Source organism: Cervus elaphus, chromosome 17 (assembly GCF_910594005.1).
Source record: "Cervus elaphus chromosome 17, mCerEla1.1, whole genome shotgun sequence".
NCBI lineage: Eukaryota > Metazoa > Chordata > Mammalia > Artiodactyla > Cervidae > Cervus > Cervus elaphus.
In genome coordinates, this window is record NC_057831.1 from 31,076,651 (window position 1) to 31,097,745 (window position 21,095).

General features: G+C 37.9%; 1 protein-coding gene across 8 annotated transcripts in view; it reads right to left on the minus strand.

Annotated features, from left to right (window-relative positions):
• The window catches only part of PDLIM5 (PDZ and LIM domain 5), a 224,052-nt gene that overhangs the window by 66,187 nt on the left and 136,770 nt on the right, over positions 1-21,095 (minus strand). For 4 of the 8 annotated variants that reach the window (XM_043871014.1, XM_043871011.1, XM_043871017.1 and 1 more), the window contains 3 exons: positions 19,645-19,662; positions 19,159-19,331; positions 18,731-18,767 (listed from right to left, as the gene is read on the minus strand). In XM_043871014.1, coding sequence (XP_043726949.1) covers positions 18,731-18,767; positions 19,159-19,331; positions 19,645-19,662 — 228 coding nt within the window. Of the gene's footprint in view, positions 1-17,043; positions 18,191-18,730; positions 18,768-19,158; positions 19,332-19,644; positions 19,663-21,095 lie in introns of those variants that run through there. The other 4 variants (XM_043871016.1, XM_043871015.1, XM_043871012.1 and 1 more) reach the window with 2 other exon arrangements.

A 21,095-nucleotide genomic window follows, 5' to 3' on the forward strand; every position in this document is an offset into this window, starting at 1 on the left:
CGACATACAGATGGCTAACAAACACATGAAAAGATGCTCAACATCACTCATTATCAGAGAAATGCAAATCAAAACCTCAATGAGGTACCATTACACACCAGTCAGAATGGCTGCTATCCAAAAGTCTACAAGCAATAAATGCTGGAGAGGGTGTGGAGAAAAGGGAACCCTCTTACACAGTTGGTGGGAATGCAAATTAGTACAGCTGCTATGGAGAACAGTGTGGAGATTCCTTAAAAAACTGGAATTAGAACTGCCATATGACCCAGCAATCCCACTTCTGGGCATACACACTGAGGAAACCAGATCTGAAAGAGACATGTGTACCTCAATGTTCATCGCAGCACTGTTTATAATAGCCAGGACATGGAAGCAACCTAGATGCCCATCAGCAGACGAATGGATAAGGAAGCTGTGGTACATATACACCATGGAATATTACTCAGCCATTAAAAAGAATTCATTTGAATCAGTTCTAATGAGATGGATGAAACTGGAGCCCATTATACAGAGTGAAGTAAGCCAGAAAGATAAAGACCAATACAGTATACTAATACATATATATGGAATTTAAAAAGATGGTAACAATAACCCTATATGAAAAACAGAAAAAGAGACACAGATGTACAGAACAGACTTTTGGACTCTGTGGGAGAAGGCGAGGGTGGGATGTTCTGAGAGAACAGCATTGAAACAAGTATACTATCAAGGGTGAAACAGATCACCAGCCCAGGTTGGATGCATGAGACAAGTGCTCAGGGCTGGTGCACTGGGAAGACCCAGAGGGATGGGATGGAGAGGGAGGCGGGAGGGGGGATCGGGATGGGGAACACATGTAAACCCATGGCTGATTCATGTCAATGTATGGCAAAAACCACTACAATATTGTAAAGTAATTAGCTTCCAACTAATAAAAATAAATGGAAAAAAAAAAACAAATTCTGCCTTAGCGTTCATGCATTTCTCTGATCTTGCTTTTCTGTAATGGATGTTACATTATTAAATGCCCAGTCTTAATATTATGTGAACTCTTTTTGTTGTCTTCAGTCGCCCAGTCGTGTCTGACTCTTTGCGACCCCATGGGCAGCATGTCAGGCCTTCCTGTCCCTCACCATATCCTGGAGTCTGCCCAAGTTCCTGTCCATTGCCTCAGTGATGCCATTGAGCCATCTCATCCTCTGACACCCTCTTTTTCTTCTGCCCTCAATCCTTCCCAGCATCAGGGACTTTTCCAATGAGTCGGCTGTTGACATCAGATGACCGAAATATTGGGGCTTCAGCTTCAGCACCAGTCCTTCCAACGAGTATTCAGGGTTGACTTCCCTTAAGATTAACTGGTTTGATACCCTTGCTTTCTAAGCAATTTTCAGGAGTCTTCTCCAGCACCACAGTTCGAAGGCTTCAATTCTCTGACTTTTTGCCTTCTTTATGGTGCAGTTCTCATAACCATACCTGACCACTGGGAAGACCATAGCCTTGATTTTACAGACCTTAGTTAGCAGAGTAATGTCTCTGCTTTTCAACATGCTGTTATGTTTGTTATAGCTTTCCTGACAAGAAGCAATCATCTTCTGATTTCATGGCTGCAGTCCCCGTCCGCAGTGACTTTAGATCCCAAGAAGAGGAAATCTGTCACTACTTCCACCTTTCCCCCTTCTATCTGCCAGGAAGTAATGGGGCCAGATGTTGTGATGTTAGGTTTTTTAATATTTAGTTTTAAGCTGGCTCTTTCACTCTCATCCTTCACCCTCATCAAGAAGCTCTTTAGTTCCTCTTCGCTTTCTGCCATTAGAATAGCATCATCGCATATCTGAGGTTGTTGCTGTTTCTCTGGCGTATCTTGATTCCAGCTTGTAACTCATCCAGCCCAGCATTTCTCAGGATGTACTCAGCATACAGGTTAACAAACAGGGTGACAGCAGACAGCCCTCTCGCACTCTTTTCTCAATCTTGAACCAATCAGTTCTTCTATAAAGGGTTTAAACTGTTGTTTCTTGACCTGCATACAGGTTTCTCAGGAGACAGATAAGGTGGTCTGGTATTTCCGTCTCTTTAAGGGCTTTCCCCAGTTTGTTATGATCCACACAGTCAAAAGCTTTAGCATAATCGATGAAACATAGGTAGATGTTTTTCTGTAATTCCTTTGCTTTTTTCTATGATCCAGCGAATGTTAGCAATTTGATCTCTGGTTTCTCTTCCTTTTCTAATCCCAACTTGGACATCTGGAAGTTCTTGGTTTGCATAACACTGAAGCCTAGCATGCAAGATTTTAAGCATGACCTTACTAGCATGGGAGATGAGTGTGATTGTCTGATGGTTAGCACGTTCTTTAGTACTACCTTTCTTGGGAACTGGGAAGAGGATTAACCTTTTCCAGTCCTGTGGCCACTGCTGGGTCTTCCAGATTTGCTGACATATTGAATGCAACTCCTTGACGGCATTATCCTTTAGGATTTTGAACTCTTTAGTTATCTATAATATTTCTTGATCTCTTTAGAGAAAATATAGCATGTGGTCTAAAGATAACATAGATAAAGAATGAGTATATATTTACACTATGTCTATAAAAATACCAATACAGTATAAAGATTTTAAGGTATAATACCAACTTAAAGATCACTTGTAACTATTCCTGATAAAAGTCCATCTCCCTCACTAACAGCAGGGTACTTCGCACTAAACTTAGCTCATCTCACTGAGCATCATCAATTTCATCACTGAATCATTTCGATTAGTGATTTCACTGATTTCAACTATATAGTTAGGAACAGTTTCTTGTATGGGGCAAAAATCTGTCACTTTGTAGTGGTAATGTAATCCTAATATTATAAAAAGAATTTATGATGAAAGTATTTTTCCAAATTCAGATTAAAATAATGTATCATTCTATAGTGTTGAGTCAATCTGTTACCTATTTGAAAATATAAATAAATCTTTCTGAATGCCGTGTCCAACAGCCACCCAGTGTGAGTCCTTGGAGAAGCCAGGTATCTTGGGAAAGTCACTACACCACCCCATGTCCAGCAAGAATGTTCTTCCAGCATTAGAGAACAAAAGCCACTGACCACATGCTCTCTGACTAAATATTCTGGATCACACATCCTGAGCTCTCCCATTCAATCATTCATTGCATCCATTTATTCATTCAACAACAAAATCTTATTCGAAGTCCCATTTCACACCATACATGCTGCCCACTAATTTCCTGTTCTCATGGAATTTATGGTCTAATGTCCACTTTTCTGTAACAGACCACAAGGATCAAGTCCATCATACTTCCCATCTCTATTTACCTGCCACAAATACTACCCATTGAGTCATCCATCCATCATCTTCTGACCTCTTATGTCTTTACTGTTTTATGTCTCCTAATCTGATCCATTTCCCATACCTCTCAGACCTCACAAACCCTCTGCCATTCTAGATCTCCCTTGCTGTCCCTCAGAGGTCCCTTTTTTCTCATACTGCATAAGTTTATAAACCTAGAGATGGAGCAAGTGTCCTTCTTCTTACTCTTCCTACCAGCAATCATCTTTGAGCCTGCAATATGCCAAGTGCTTTGGGGCCTGGGCCAGACTACACCACTGACTCCACACCTAGTCACTGTCTTGCCTTAACCCTCCCCACTGTTGGCTTTACCCCATTCCAATAATCTTCCTGATGACTTCAATGTTATCATGCTGAATCACTACATAATCAGACCGCTACATTCTTTAACTTCTTCAGTTCAGTGATAATCCCTCTACAGTTAGGTCACAGGCCTGGAATGCTGCAACCATGCACTCCAGAATTCATACCCTTTACTTTTTCATCAGCAAGTCTAACGTGTCTAAAATCTATGTTTTAAACACGCTTTTTCCCAACTCACTCCTCTACATTTTGACCCCCTTAGCTTCCTGACTGTACTGAGTTGATTTGTCAATTTCACTGACTTTTACCAACGGAATTAATGCTTACCAAATTCATTGACTCAGCAATTTTCCATTATCCATCAATAACCCCCCTTATTCCTAAACTCCTGCCAATTCTTCTTCTAAAATATAAACCAGTTCAATTCTCCACAGCTCTATTAGCACTTTCATGGCCTGAGTGACTATCATCTCTTGCCTGAATTAAGAAAATACACAGAACTAGCCTTCTGTTTTCATTATTTCTCCTTTATAATTAAGTTTCCACAGTATTCAGAATGATCTTTTAAAAACTGACATCAGATGTTACTCCCATGATTAAAATCCTGTATTTGGTTTCTTATTTGTGATAAGAATTTAAATCCCTTAATGTTATACACAAGGCAATAAATGCTCTGGCCCCTTACTAGTTCTTTACTCAGTTGCTTATCAATTTCCACAGCCATCTATGAGGCCTGAGACTAAGGGAGAGTGTGGAAGATGGAGCTATGGGTTTTGATCAAGGAACTAGCTCATATTATCAGCTAAAAACAAGCACTTATATAATTGCCTCTGACCCAAAGACTGCTTACACGTCCCATGATTTTTCAGTTATTTTGTTGGGGTTAGCTATATAACTGTCAAAGACTAAACACAATAAACATTACACATAATATGCACATGAGAGTTTACTAGCACAGAACACAACTCTTACTTGCTTATAATTTTAGAGGCCATGTGACATGATAAACTCATATTGGGTTCATTTTCCTCCAAAATCCCTAGTTTTTCAGATATTTGTTTTTGATAACTTTATCCCACTCCTCCCAATGTGTTCAAGAAGAGCAGATGATTTGATCTAAACTGTACATAACCAAATTTCTTTCCTTTCTTTTTTTAAAAAAAAATCTAGATTTGGTCCATTTTCCTACATGGCCAATATATTATTGAGGAGGATCTGGTTATGAAACATACTTACTATACCTTCTGCTTCATATTAGCTACAAATTAAGGCAGTCAACTGTAGAAGGGGTCTTCATCCAAGCCACTGACTCATCTCCAAACACTGTCCTTTCATTAAACTCCTTCAACCTGTTATGAATCTACTTGATAATCATTAGCCTCATTTTATCATTAAGTTCAAGAGGATTATAAAAGCTTTTGATAACTGTTAAAATTAAGATCTCCCCCAATCTATCCAAAATGCGTTAGCTGGGTGTGATCTGTTTCTTTAGAATTTAATTCTGGGTCATGGCAATCCTGCCCTCCTCGTCTCACTAGATGGTTTTTAATAATGTTTTCGGGGCCTTTTTTTTTTTTCAAGTGACCTCGAGTTCAAACTAATTTATAGTTTAGAAGCTGACCTTTTTCCTTTTTAAAACCTAGCACCATATTTTCTGTTCCCAGTCTTCTACTTTCTTCTCCATTCTCCAGACTTAAAAAAAAAAATTGTATTACTTAGCAAATCTCATCTATAAGTTCTATAAGTTCTATATCTCATCTATAAGTTCTCTAAATACTTAGTCTTTTTCTCTCAGTGATTTATAGCCTATTTGTTGTTCAGTCACTCAGTTGTGTCCAACTCTTTGTGTCCCCCAAGGACTGCAGCATGCCAGGCTTCCCTGTCCTTCACCATCTCCTGGAGCTTGCTCAATCTCATGTCCATTGAGTCAGTGATGCCATCCAACCATCTCATCCTCTGTTGTCCCCTTCTCCTCCTGCCTTCAATCTTTCCCAACAACAGGGTCTTTTCTAATCAATCAGCTCTTCACATCAGGTAGCTGAAGTACTGGCGCTTCAGCTTCAGCATCAGTCCTTGCAATGAATATTCAGGACTGATTTCCTTTAGGATGGACTGGCTGGATCTCCTTGCAGTCCAAGGGACTCTCAAGAGTCTTCTCCAACACCACACCACAGTTCAAAAGCATCAATTCTTTGGCACTCAGTCTTTCTTATGGTCCTACTCTCACATGCGTACATGACTACTGGAAGAACCATAGGTTTGACTAGACAGACCTGTGTCAGTAATGTCATGCCTCTGCTTTTTGATGTGCTGTCTAGGTTTGTCACAACTTTTCTTCCAAGGAGCAAGTGACATTTACCCTTCATGACTGCATTCACTATCTATAGTGATTTGGGAGCCCAAGAAAAAAGTCTGTCTGTTTCCACTGTCTCCCCATCTACATGCCATGAAGTGATGGTGCCATGACCTTAGTTTTTTGAATGCTGAGTTTTAAGCCCATTTTAGGGAGTACATTAAGAAAAACTTTCTACCTGGGCTTCAATCTTCTCCAGAAGGTAAATAAATGTAAACTTCTAGTGTTTATTTCTGGGTTTGAGTGATTTTTGTTTGCCTGTTAATATCTTTCAACAACCAGCATTTATTATTTTAATAATAATCCTTGACAACATCTTGTTTTATATATATATATATATATTTAACTTTTTTAAATCTTTTAAATTAACACTGTCTGGTTGTTTTATCTTTCACATTTAAATGACTATTTTGGGCTTTCTGACCCTGCACCACTGTGATGGTTGCGGCAGAAAGCCCTGGCTCAAGTCAGTAATAAACTTCCCTTTCTTTGCGAGTTGCATTGTCTTGGAAGCCTTCTCTCTTCCTGCTCGGGGATTCAGACATCGGGCATAACATTTGGGGGCTCGTCCGGGATCCCTTGACCGGGAGAAGAGAACACTTACAGGACAAAGGTGAAGGATAAATAATAACACCAGTGCTCAGGACAGGAAAGCCCAGTGTAAATCCGAGGCCCTGCTGGGAAGCAGGAAGGTATCTGGCACAGAAGAAAGCTTTCTATAAAGGGGGGCCAGCCAGCGTAAGGCCGAGGCCAGTGGACGCGCTGGGAGGCAGCCGACTCTGCGGGAAAGAAAGATCCTCTCCCGACCCCGAGTCTGGTGAACAGCGGACGCCATTCCGTAAGGTGAATCTGCTACCGGGAGGCAAGAAAATTCAGGGGGCCCAAAAACCCAGCGCTGTGTCGTCGGCCAATGTTTGTTTGCCATGTGTTTGTCTTCGGCTGTCCGTGTTTTTGTGTGTGCTGGCTTTGTCTCTAGTCTCGTTCTCTTCTGGTGCATCATTCTTTTCTCTCTTCTGACTTATTCTCCTTCTCTTCTTCTCTGATCTGCCCTCAACTCCTTTTCTTTTCGGGAGTTTCAGTGAACAGGCGAACAGTTGTGGGGCGAACAGGCGAACAGTTGATGATTCCTGGCCAGGGCTACACTTGGCAGACTCTGAAGGCCCTACAATAAGCGAGCCTTTTCTTTTCGGGAGTTTCAGCCTTTTCTTTTCGGGAGTTTCAGTCAACAGGCGAACAGTTGTGGGGCGAACAGGCGAACAGTTGATGATTCCTGGCCAGGGCTACACTTGGCAGACTCTGAAGGCCCTACAATAAGCGAGCCTCAGTAACTAGAGCCCGACCGGGTGAAACTCTCCTTTAACAGCCCTAACTGAGGACGTGGCCTAAAATTCTTCTTGTGGGCATGGGTCAGGCACTTAAAGGCCATTAGGGCGCCTGCCACTTGAAGACTCCCGTGAGAGGATAACGGGGTCACGGAATGGCCTAGAAACCCCTAGGGTGCCGGCCCCAGCAAGAAAACTTCCGTGCAACGATGCAGGCACATAAATAGTTCCAAAAGCATACCATAAGCCCAACCTCTTGGCCGCCACCACTCTCGGTAGGATTTTTTTGGTGGTCGTTCTCAGTGACTCCCTCTCTCTCTCTTCCTTACGATTTATTCTTTGACAAAAAAAAAAAAAAAAACCAACAACAAAAAAAAATAAATGACTATTATGTGTATGTACATTTTCTTAACATGCATGTGGTACTGCTTCAATATCCCTACCTGTATCACTGCTAAGAGATCTGATGATATTAACAAGAGGTATTTGATTCCATTGTTGTAAGCAAAGGATAAGTCTGAGTACACCATGTTCACTTAAAAGTCTTGCTTCTTTGTATCAAAACTTCTAGTTTACCTATTATCTGAAGAGTGATATACAACTACCTGAACCCATGAAAATCTTTCAGAAATTTATCCTCAAACATTTTTTCCTATCCTAGAATTATTAGGATAGTAGGGTAATAAATATGTGAAAAGATAAAATACATATGTAACACTAACTCAAAAATTGATGAGGTGTTGTCCTAGCTTGAACATAACTTCAAAGAAATGACTACAGACTCTTCAGAAGCATTTGATTAGATGTATTTGGGAGATGAACACGTATCAAAATTGCACAAAGAAGCAGCACCCAATGTATACCTGTTAATATAAAAATAGAGAAATACAACAGAGAAAACATAGACAATTAAGAATGCTCGTAAGAATAATGTAACTTGAAAACAGAATTCTTTAATTTGACTAGGAAGAAGAAAATTAAGACATCTGAATGTCCATACCTATCAAATGTTTTATGCTATACTATGCAACAAATTATTTCAATTTCCTTTCATAAAATCCCCGGTAGCTCAGCTGGTAAAGAATCTGCTTGCAATGCAGGAGACACCAGTTTGATTTCTGGGTCACAAAGATCCACTGCAGAAGCGCTAGGCTACCCATTCCAATAGTCTTGCCTGGAGAATTCCATGGCAGAGAAGCCTGGCAGGCCACAGTCCACGGGGTCACAAAGAGTTGGACACAACTGAGCGACTAACACATACCCATTCCAGTATTCTTGGGCTTCCTTGGCGGTTCAGACAGTAAAGAATCTGCTTGCAATGCGGAGACCTAGGTTTGATCCTGGGTTGGGAAGATCCCCTGGAGAAGGGAATGGCTACCCACTCCAGTATTCTGGTCTGGAGAATTCCAGGGACTGTATATGTATAGTCCATGGAATCGCAAAGAGTCAGACACGACTAAGCAACTTTCACTTCACCATCATAATAAACACACCTTCACATAAAGGTAAAAAACTTGGGGTTTTGAAACTTTCCATGTGATGGAAACATGTAAAACTGAATGGCAGTCAAAGATAGAAAATTAAGTCTTCCATCAGGGAGAAGACTATTATAATTACCCCCAATTAATCCTTTTAAATTATAATTTCCTTTGAATTAAAAAAAGTAAGCTGTAGGAAATGTCTTCAACATTGAGTTTTAGTTAAGAAAATAAGTTCTTTTTTTTTCTTGTTTAATTCAATAAAATAATTTTGAATTATTTAAGGTTAAGAGAAAAGAATTTATCTAAATAGCATCATAACAGAAGCAGTGCTAGTCTGATAAAACTTCTAAAGAACTTAGTGCATATTCTGTACTTTGAAAGTCAATGCTTGCTTATTACAAGCACTGATTTTCATGAAACAACTTCATAAATACTAGTCTTCACAGTAAAATTTGGAAAAAGTATCCAAGTATTTCCATAATTAAACAGAAAATTAAACAATCTGTGTGTGAAAACAGAGTATATTGGAACTATGTTTCTTGCTTCAATAACATACTTTTCTCACAAGGAGCTCAAGTGTAGTAATTACTTATGTTCAATAGATGGCGACTTTTACATTATAGTCATCAAACCAGTATTCGCATGTGTGCTGTGCTGTGCTTAGTCATTCAGTCATGTCTGACTCTGCAGCCCCATGGACTGTAGTCTGCCAGGTTCCTCTATCCACGGGATTCTCCAGGCAAGAATACTGGGAGTGGGTTGCCATGCCCTCCTCCAGGGGATCTTCCTGACCCAGGGGTCGAAGCCGGGTCTCCTGCATGGCAGGCGGGTTCCTTACACGGGAAGCCCTAGGACAATGTAATCAACCAGTAGAAAATGAAAGGAGATAAATTACAAACATCCCATATTTTGCAATAGACAATAATTACTATTTGGTTATATACCCATTTTTGAACCTGTGGTCTTTTTTCCCAGGTTAACACAATACTTTGCAGGAATGCGTATGATAACATTATCAGCTAAGCAATTCTATCTGGTTATTAATGTTCTATTTTTGCTTTTAAAAATTAGACTCTGCTGTCAAAGTCTTTGTGTTCTGTGTTTTGGGGCAAACCTGATTTTAACCTCATGAAAACATGTGAGATTATGAGCCAAGGAAATGATTCCTAATTTCTTTGTGTAAACTTTTAAATAATAATTTTATGTAATTTACTCAAATGACACATGTCCTAATAAGAATATACAACAAAGTCCAGTATATCTGTGAAAACAACAATAATGAAGACATGCACAGGCTAGCAAAATGTGTTTCTTCATTAATCTATTTCTACACTTTCACTGCCGAGGGCCCGGGTTCAATCCCTGATCAGGGAAAACAAGCCGAGAGGCTAAATAAATAAATAAATTTTTAAAAATCTGTTTTATGTGTATCCTGTGAATATCTGTGAACAACCTAAAATGTTTTAAAAATCTGCTATAAAATGAGCCTGTTTGGACAAATTTATGTAGGTTCTGCTGTCTAAATTTTCAATGAATGTACAAAAGTGACAAGTTTCAGTTCAAGAAGTAACATCTGTTCTGACGCCCTTCAACTGAAAATCAGAGAGACATTAGTTAGTGCCAAGGGAGAGCCTAGAAGATTGTTTTCCCCGCATAACCACTTCAGTTTTGTGTAATATAACTGGTGACTGGAGTTTGAACTGTTTTCTAGCTAAAGGGAGAGGCAGTCACTCTTCCCTCGGTGAGGACATTTAAGTCTTTGAAAATTGGGAAACTACATCACACATTAATTCTTCACCATAACCTGTGAAAAATCAGAACCCACCATTACTTGAACAAGAGAGAAAGAAAAAACAAAGACTAATTAAAGCATGTTTTGGTCATGATAATTTTAGAAATCTTTTTTGCTAAACTAAAATACTACTTTGGTGGTGGTTTGGTGGTTTAGTTGCTAAGTCGTATCTGACTCTTGCGACCCCATGGACTGTAACCTAACCTGGCTCCTTTGTCCATGGGATTCTCCAGGCAAAAATACCGGAGTGGGTTGCCATTATCTTCTCCAAGGGTTCTTCCTGATCCAGGAATAGAACCTGGGTCTCCTGCACTGCAGGCAGATACTTCACCGACTGAGCTAGGAGGGAAGCCCTCAAAATACTACTTTATACTAATTTATATAGACCTATGAAAGTGAAAGTATTAGTTGCTCACTCATGTTGGAATCTTCACAACTCCATGGACTATAGCCTGGCAGGCTCCTCTGTCCATGGAGTTCTCCAGGCAAGAATAATGGAGTAGGTAGCCATTCCCTTCTGCAGGGGATCTTCTATACAGGCATAAAAAACTTAAAATTATTAGATAAATATTTTACTACATATAGTAGAAACTGAGAAAATAGTGAGTCAAGAAAAATCACCCCTTGTATGGTGCTTGTACTTTAGGCATATATGTTTCCAAAATAATTAACTTTAAATAAAATTTTCTATGGCCTTCAATAATTCTCTATTATGGTCAGCCACATATTAATATCAGCTTTCAGTACATCTGATAATATGGAGGCTGCTTTTTTTTTAATCAGTGTTTTAGATTATACTTTTATCTTGAAACATTTCCTTAGTAATGATAAAATTTCTGTTGGCTTTTCCAATCAGAGCACTAAGTATTCTACAAGCCTATTTCTAACATTAGTCATGTACTGTCACCTCACAGGAGTCATGGAGTTATTCATGCTAAAACAGACCAAAACCAGAAAGGAACATGGATTAACAAACAAATGTTTATTTAATATCTTCCACAACTATTCAACAGATAATCCCAAGGGAAGAGCATCAACTTTTGCCAGTTAGATTGCCCATAGCAAACCAATTCCCCTTCCAAGCAGCTTAGGTGTGGCTCTCCCTTATCCTCACTATAGATATTAATTCCTTGATATTTTTATGAAGCTTTGACCTTATTCTGAATTAACTCACTCAATTAAAAGTTATGTAAAACCTGTTGCAAACAATTTCTCTAAAACTGAACAGAGAATTGGAGAAATATGCAATTATATATAATTGGTACCATTAGTAAGTACTAATTAGAGCCAAATATGGGGGTGGTGAAGAACATAAAAAGCTTGTGTTCAAGGAGCTTACACTCTAGTTATGGATATAGGACATGGAGACAAACACTTAGCATCCCAATCAGAAAAGGAGGCACCACAACAGAGGTAACAATAGTACTTCCAACTGGGTCTAAGTCAGTGACTCTACTCTAGAATAGCTTTTTCTAAATGCTAATTTGTCAAAATGAATATTGGTATAGACAGGCAGCTGGTGTGTATTATAGGCTGAATTGCATCCTTCCTCTAAATTCATGTTGAAGCCCTAACATCTAATGCAACAGTATTTTTGAGACAGGGTTTATAAGGAGGTAATTAAGGTTAAATGAGGTCATAACGGTTGAGGTTCTAATCCAAGACGACTGGTGTCCTTAAAGGAACACAAGAGACAGGCACCCATGGTTCACGCTTTTTGCTAGTCCACAGAGGAAAGGCCGTGTGAGGACACAGAGGCAAGCAGGCCAGCTTTCAGCCAGACATGGCATGCCTCACCAGAAACCTACCCTGCAAGCACCTCGGTCTAGGACGTCTAGCTTTTAAAACTGTGAGAAGGTAACAATAACCCTATATGCAAGACAGAAAAGGAGGCGAAGATGTATAGAACAGACTTTTGGACTCTATGGGAGAAGGAGAGGGTGGGATGATCTGAGAGAATAGCATTGAAACATATATATTATCAAGTGTGAAACAGATCGCCAGTCCAGGTTGGATGCATGAGACAAGTGCTCAGGGCTGGTGCACTAGAATGACCCAGAAGGATGGGATGGGGAGGGAGGTGGGAGGGGGATCAGGATGGGGAACACATGTAAATCCATGGCTGATTCATGTCAATGTATGGCAAAAACCACTACAATACTGTAAAGTAATTAGCCTCCAACTAATAAAAATAAATGAAAAAATAAAAAAATTTAAATTTAAAAAATAAATAAAAAGAAAAAATACTGTGAGAAAATTAATTTCTGTTGTTTAAGTCAAGTCTGGTTATCTTGTATGGCAGCCTCAGCTGACTAAAGTAGTTTACTAGAGATGAAGTTTACACTGCAAACACCCACTTGCAAATAGAATTTGTATATTATATACAGCTGACCCTTGAACACATGAATCTGAACTGTACTGGCCCACTTACAAGTGGACTTTTTTTTTTTTTAATCTAATAATACATACTGTAGTACTACCCAATCCATCTTGGCTGAATCCAAGAATGCAGAACCTCAGAAAAGGAGGGCTGATTGTAAAGTTATATGTGTATTTTTGACTGTACAGGAGGTTGGCACCCCTATCCGCCTACACTGTTCAGAGAGCAACTACATCTATATACTTAAATATTTATATTTATATATACATTTATGTATAAATGTCTAGGAGGAAATAGCATGCCTATTAGAATGCCTTTTCCCTTCAATTTATGTTTCATTAAAACTTTTGTATTCAAGGAGCTCAAATTCTAGTTGGAGATGTAGGATATGTAGACAAATATCTATAACACAAATTAGAAAAGGAAGTGGGGTGGGGGTGGGGCACTGTGGGTTAGAACCTGTGGCTAGAGCAGCAGGTAGAATAAGGAGATCTTGGAAGAGAAGCATTTGTACTCGGCCCCACCGTTCTCAGGGGCATTCCACTGGTCTTTTGGGAAGATGATACTTGGTTCTGTGGAATTATTCAGAGCACTAGAAGACTCTTCTTCCCTTGGCCCCCAGTAGCACCCTCCTGTCCTTGTGAGATCTCTGTTTATTCCATACATTTCCAAAGGCCACTCAGCTGCAGTATCCCTTCCAGGAGAGAAGAATTAGAGGTAAATTTTTAAAGATGTCCCTTGTGGCTCATCTGGTAAAGAATCTGCCTGTAATGTGGGAGACCTGGGTTTGATCCTTGGGTTGGGAAGATCCCCTGGAGAAGGGAAGGCTACCCACTCCAGTATTCTGGCCTAGAGAACTCCATGGACTGTATAATCCATGGGGTCGTAAAGAGTCGGACACGACCGAGCAACTTTCACTTTCACACTTTAAAGACGTAAAGGAAACAGAAGTGTTCAAATAAAATGTATTATGTGGCTGATATATTTGATTCTAAAATGTTCCATATGGAAAATTATAATGTAAAATATTTATTAAGTACTATTTATTAGTTACCGGATCTTATAACGTTTATTCAGAGTTAATCTTTTTTTGTTTTGAAGCTTATTTCATTAATTCATTCCTATAGCCCTGATTACATCTGATTACTTTCTCCTTTTTTGCCAGTAAACCTGCTTTATTTCAAGGATAAAAAATAAAACACTACAAACACCAAGGTAGGAAATAAAAGTTATCTATAATAGAAATACCTTTACCTACTTATTACTCCCAGGGTATTTGTGATGCAATTGGCAAATAGACATCCTTTCCTCAAGGCAAAGAAAAGTAAACATATCTTTCTTTTGAATTTCACACGTTTCAGGTTGCCCTAAACTGATCTTTCACTAACGATTTCCCTAAATGGTGTTTGTAATCTGGTCTGAGATGTAAAGAGAAGCAATGAGAAGTGTCCCAGAATGAACGGTGAGAAGGTGAGTACCAGAACCACACTGAAGAGAACAAATACAAGCCAGGTTCACCCTGAGATGTAACAGAGCTAGCACGGACCCTCAGGTTCAGCCCTACCGGTGCTGCAAGGGCCAGGCTTCCTCCCCACCCTCCCTCCATCACTTCACTGCAGGTGGGCAGCTCCGGGAAGGCTTGGAACAAGGGATGTCTGCAGCTGCAGTATGTGAAAACCGAGTTTTTTACAGAGGACTAAACTGTCAAATTCATCACTAAATTATGCACAGAGCATTATATGCCACATTTCTATACATAAAAGTTTTGTTTTTAAGTGATTTTATGTGTGTTCCGGGGCATTCTGTTCCCTACAAATACGTTACAATACACATTAATGTCGCCCTTTTTTCATCTTCAATAGATCTCAGTGGGAAATGCATTACACTGATCAGGGCTGGCAATAACTATGTGGTGTAAACTTTATTTAGAAAGTTGATTACCGCCCTGATTCTTCATTTTCTGATTTTACTTGAAAGTGTTCAGATATGTTAATCACCTTTAAACTTCCCATTTAAAATGCTGTGGACAGTATTGGGAACATAATTTATTTGTCTATATGGATTAAGAGTTATGTTTTGTATCATGCTTCCCCGGTCACATACCACATTCTGGCCACACTGTTCTTTCTGTTTTGTATACTTCCTATGCTTCCTCCCACGCGGGGGTTCTCAGATTTGTTTCCTCTGTCTTGAGCACTCATCCCAAGTCATAAAATCACCTGGTTGACCCGTTTTTCTCCCTCAGGCAATGCCATTAAGGTCATCTCCTCAATGTGTACACGTGTGATAAGGTGCTCAAGTCATGTCCAACTCTTTGCCAGACTCCCCTGTCCATCCACACAATTTAAGTGATCCCACCCTGCCTAAACCAATTTCCTTTATATTAACTTACTATCTTGGTAACTCAATTATCACAGATGATCTTGTTCACATATTTATCTGCTATCTACTCCTGAATCCCTAGCACATAGCAGTTCCCGGAATTCAAGCATTCAGTAACTACTCACGTGAAAGAATGAAAGTAGGCAACAAATAAATACTTACAATTTATAATATTTTAAATATACACTGGCAACTACAACAATTGCAAAATTATTTGGGGAAATCAATTCATCCTACATTTCTGAAAAACAAAAACGTGAATAAAAGAAAACTCTTTTAACATCACAACTTTTATTAAACAAGCTCTCTAGGACTGTTTTTATCTGGGTTTTCCTAAAGGGCATAAGAATGTACAAAATGAGTAGGTTTCTGTTTCCACAAATAATTGTTTTTCAAGGTAACCAAAAAAAAAAAAAAAAAAAGATTGACTATGTGGGAGTCATTCTATCTTCTGGCTGTTAAAATATTAAAAGAAAAAAATGGTGAAAATTCTTAAGAGTAACATTTCCAATTTTACATGAAAAACAAGCCTGTTGATAAAGAAAGTCTGTTGAAGAGAGGCAAACAAAAACAAGCTATAAATTAGGTCACTAGACTTACAACAATATTTTTGCAAGACGTTTTTATAATTTTTGGCTAGCTTTTAAGCTTGGAATATAAGATGTCCCAGGAGATTAACTGAGCACAGGAATTCAACCTCTGACAGGGTCAAACAGAATGTCCTTTGCGATCCTGGCTGAACATGTACCCACATACTCATGGATCATTCCATTTATCTAAATCTATGGTTTCAATGAGACATTAAGTATTTTATTTTTAATTAGGTATGGTATTAAAACTCTAGTTTTCAGTGGCATGTATTTCAAGTTTTACGGTTTTACATACGTATGTTCTTTTTTTTTATTAAGGAAAAATTATTTTATTTACGTAAAACTCTCTTTCTAGTAGCTCTTTCTCTCAACTCTGAAGTCTAGTCTAGAAATCTGATTCTTATAAGATACCATGTTTACTCTAGCCAAGACCATTTATTTTCATGAGAACTTGATTTTTTTTCAAGCATCATCTCCTGAGATTAGTGGAATTATAGGGTATATGAAAACCTGGTCTAAGAAAATAGGTTTTCTTACAGAGGCCAAAGACATAGTAGCAACCGGGACTGATGTCAGAAACATAAAATCATAAGCAGTATCTGAAGAACTGATACAATTAAAAGAAAGAAAAGTATTGTAGTACAAATGAACACAGATAAATCCTAGAATTATTTTTAAAAACACATTTGGCATGCCAAATTTTAAACAGTAATCACTAATGGAAATTAATGTTAGTTTCTCCAAATTATGAGGCAGTTTCCCTATCCTACAATGATATTAAAATCAAGAAAATCTGGGAAAATAAAAATGGAACCTTGATTGAAGACAAAGATGCTTCAGGATAATTTCCACACAAAGCCTAATTCTATGTTGTGTCCCAACCTATTCTTGTGTTGTTTCTCACAGAAGATATTATATAAAATAATGTAACAATGCACAGAAATAATATGTATCTTTGTCATATTCTATGCTCACATTTTAGCAATCTCACAAAATTTAAAAAACATATTCCAAGTTAAATATCAAGAGAAATATTTATTTTACCCAAGTGGTACTGTAAAGTCTTAGATAGTTTGTTACTAACTTCAAGGAAACAGAAAACAACTACAAAGCTAAGTTAAAGGCAACTTTATTACAATACTTTTCCAAACTTCAAAACGCATTCATTATTGAATTTAATCTAATATATAATACATTATATTACAAGATAGAAAGCATTTCTGGTCAGATATTTAGCTTGCATGTATCTCCCAAAACAAAGATTCCTAGAAAGAGCAACAATGCACAATTACTTATATCACTAAGTAAACTATTCCTCTGATGTCACCTAAAGAATCATTCATGTTGCAATTTATTTTATGTTCATTTACCCTGTTTTAGAAATAAAACAAAGCTATCTTGTCTACATGTTACTAGTTGATACCTAGAAGTTGTTTATACCCTAAATGTATCCACCAGTTTAGAGATACTTGCTTTGGTAGAAAATAGGATTTTTAAACTAACCAAACCAAAAGAGCACTTTATTTCCCCACTGCAAATAGGGGCAGAATTCTCTTCTTTCCTTTTTTAGGAGCCAAATCTGGGCCTCCTGCTCTTCAGACAGCCATCCTCAATAGCTCTTCCTTTAAAGCATATTCAAATTATAACAAACTCTATTCTAATAAAGTCATTTCTATTTTATCTTGCCTCTGTATTTGCTTACTTAGAAGCGTTTACAACCCACTTTGAACATTACATAATAATGAACTTAAAAGTAACCTTGGGAAATGTAATAACATAAAGAAAGTATTTTCCCAATTACACAAGGACATTATTTGCTCATCCACCTCTGCTTCAACCAACCAACCCAACTCCACTTACGAAAAGAACTCCTTTTCCAAGGTTACTCCCATAAAAACAATAAAAACACATGTAAATCCATTGAATCAATCTAGCTCCTTACTGTTCTCTCTTGGTTTAACATTTGTGGGCTACCAAATGGCACAAAACATGTTCATCCTCCTCGTTTTCGAAACAGCAGGAAATGGTTAGAAAAGTATAGAAAGGCTCTATTTTTTCTCTCACAAGGCAAATTTAATACAGATTTGGCTAAGAAGTTGGAGAAAAAGAACAAGTGAATGAAAAGGTATGTGCTGCCTGCTGGGGGAGGGGGGCAAGCCTCAGAAATCACTGCACGTTAAGAGCACGTGCTGAAACTTCATGGTGCCAGTCACGTAATTTTGTGTATTTGGGACTAAAGACGTGAAGGGGTATCTTTTCCCTGTGGAAATAAAAAGAAAAGAAAAAAGAAAAAGAGATTGATAGAAGAGTTGTAAGAAAGAGAAAGAAAAGTTTCTACATTTAGATCACCATGCAGAAAACATGCCTTCTAAAAGCTTAATCTCCACAGAGCTGTTTGATTTAATAGCAAAGATTTTAAGTGTAGAGCTTTTTTAGAAATATGGAAATTAATCTATAGAGCCCTCTTGGAAACTTCAATCTTTGTTCCCCAAATAAAGCAACTGCAAGACACATGAACTCATTCACAGAGATCTGCAGTGTTAGCAAAGCACCCCCAAATATACCCTTCTGCCCACTTACTTCGATACTGAAGAAAACAGGCCGCAGACAAAAAATGCAGACATTATCAACTAAATTAAAAACCTCTAAATCACGTATTTAAGTACCACAAAAGGCACCCAAGTTAAGCCCCTAGTTGTAAAGACAAAACGCCATACTCTTCCCTTGAAAAGGTGAAAATCAAAAACAGAGACCATCCATAAAAGGAAAGCATTCAATTCACAAAAAATGGACCACTTACTTTGCCTTCTTTGTATTATCAGCTTCAGACTCTTTCACTGAAATAAAATAAGCAATGTCCAATGTCAGTTAGCTTTTTTAACTTTTTTTTTTTTTTTTTTGCTTTTTTAACTTTTAAGCAATTACCTTTATCAATTAATACCAAACAGTTAAGTTACCAGAGCCACTAAAAAACTCCTTATCACTATACTGTTATTGACTGTACTATAGTCAGTACTACAACTATTAATATTTCTGTACTTTTTTAACATAACTCTTCTGGGCTGGTTGCTTATTTATAGTACCACTATTTACAGTCTCACTAGGCATAATTTAAAAGCAAACTGTTTCAGGAATATTACCATTTCCCAGTGACTGTCCAGCAGTCTAAATGCTACTCTCCGTGGCAAAAAAATATTCATCCATTAGAATCCCTAGCTATTTACTTACGATGTTCAGTCCCAGTGATCTGGGCAAGGATTCGGAAAGAACGAGACTGAGTCGTTCCAGTCCTCGGACGCCAGTCTTCAGTATCCTCAATCAGTCTCTTCTTGCTGGCATCGCTGTGAGTAGGTATGTGATAAAACTCAGTATTACGATCCATAATGTGTTTTCTTGGTGGGCTAGGGTTAAGAAAGAAAAAAAAAAGATTAAAATATTTTTAATTACATTAAGGCTAAAATATCCTCTCCCATATTATTTACAAGTTATACATTTAAGCCTCAATATTCTTTTTGTATATTTTGCTTTTTTCAAGTATGTGTGACATATGTGTGTGTGCTCAGTCATGTCTGACTTTCAGGTATACTCACATTTTTTTCTTTAAAAAAAAAGCATCCTTTTAAAAAGTATACTGGGCTTTTTAAGTTTTAAAAAAAGGTACTTATATGATAACATAAAATTACAGTATAAATGTCTATTTAACAGAAAGGTTACCGTTTGGGTGGGATTTTCCTTTTAATTGATAGAAGAAGGCAGCAGAAGAGAGATTTCCAACATGAAGAAAAGGAAAAGAAAAGAATAAGAAAACAAGGAAAATAATAAGAAATTGCAAAGTCCACAGTAATTAAAATCAAACAATTCAAAATTACTTGTATTATCCATCCTCTGGATAACAAAACAGATATGAATTATATTCCCAAGCATGGTTAAATACCCCTATGCTGCTAAAATGTGTTGGCTTTCACAAAATTAAATGATCATATCATCACTAGGGCCAAGAACCAGGAATAATCTGGTACAGGCTAAATCAGCAATTCCAAACACAATTTTTGAAAAGGATCAGAACTGGTATTTTCTACAGTATTCTCATTTATGTGTACAGATATAGCTCACCCTAAACAAAGTTAGGTGCAGGACCATCACTGTGAAGATATGTAGTGTTATACAAATGAAATATTTATCAAAAGACCAAGATACAAATCATGGCTCTGTGACTTTTCAAATATGTAATTTTGGACAAGTCAATCTCACTGAGTCTCAATTTTTTCATTTATAAAATAAAAATATCATGCACAAAGTAGCACTGTCTTCAGGGTTAAATGAAATAATATATATGAAAGGAATTTGCAAACTACAGAGTTCAAGAACCTTGAGTTTGCTAAGAATATTCATTTTTCTATTATGAAAGCATAAATATTAAGGAATTTACAATGTACATTATTTTAACACTTTAAGATATAGGTAACTTTATAAATACTCCCCCTTCTCAACATCTCCAGGCAAAACAGGATAAATACTAATGAATTTTGAGTTTCAATTCAGAAGAAGAGAAATAGGAACTTGAGTATGGACTAGCAGATACCCAGGACAAGATCCAAGCAGAAAAGTGCCCTCAGAGAGTCAGATATGCACAGCAACACCTGTTAGATTAACTCACTGCTAGGAAATCACACTGCTATCAGAATGCCACACGACTGCTGTCATTTTAACAGGGATACAATCAAAACCTGTCACAGTACACATTTCTGCCCCAGCGACATGACAGAATTAACTTTAACACTAGCTGCGCAGTCAGACAATAGTTCTAAGCACACATCTTCCACTCAGTGTACATTTTATGCAAGTCATTGAACTTCTCCAAGTTTCAATATCTCCCTTCTAAGAAATGGGGATTTTATCTACCTGAAAGGGTTGTTTTGAGAAATAATAAGATAGGTAAAGTAGGTAAAATGCTTCCCGGAGTAGGTAACAAAAAGTAATCACATAATGGTGTTCTTTTATGATTGCTAGAACAATTATCTGCAATGCATATTCAAAGACTATAAATCATCTAGGGCTTCCCTGGTGGCTCAGACGGTAAAGAATCTGCCTGCAATGCAGGAGACCCTGGTTCCATCCCTGGGTTTGGAAGGGAATGGCTACCCATTCCAACATTCTTGCCTGGC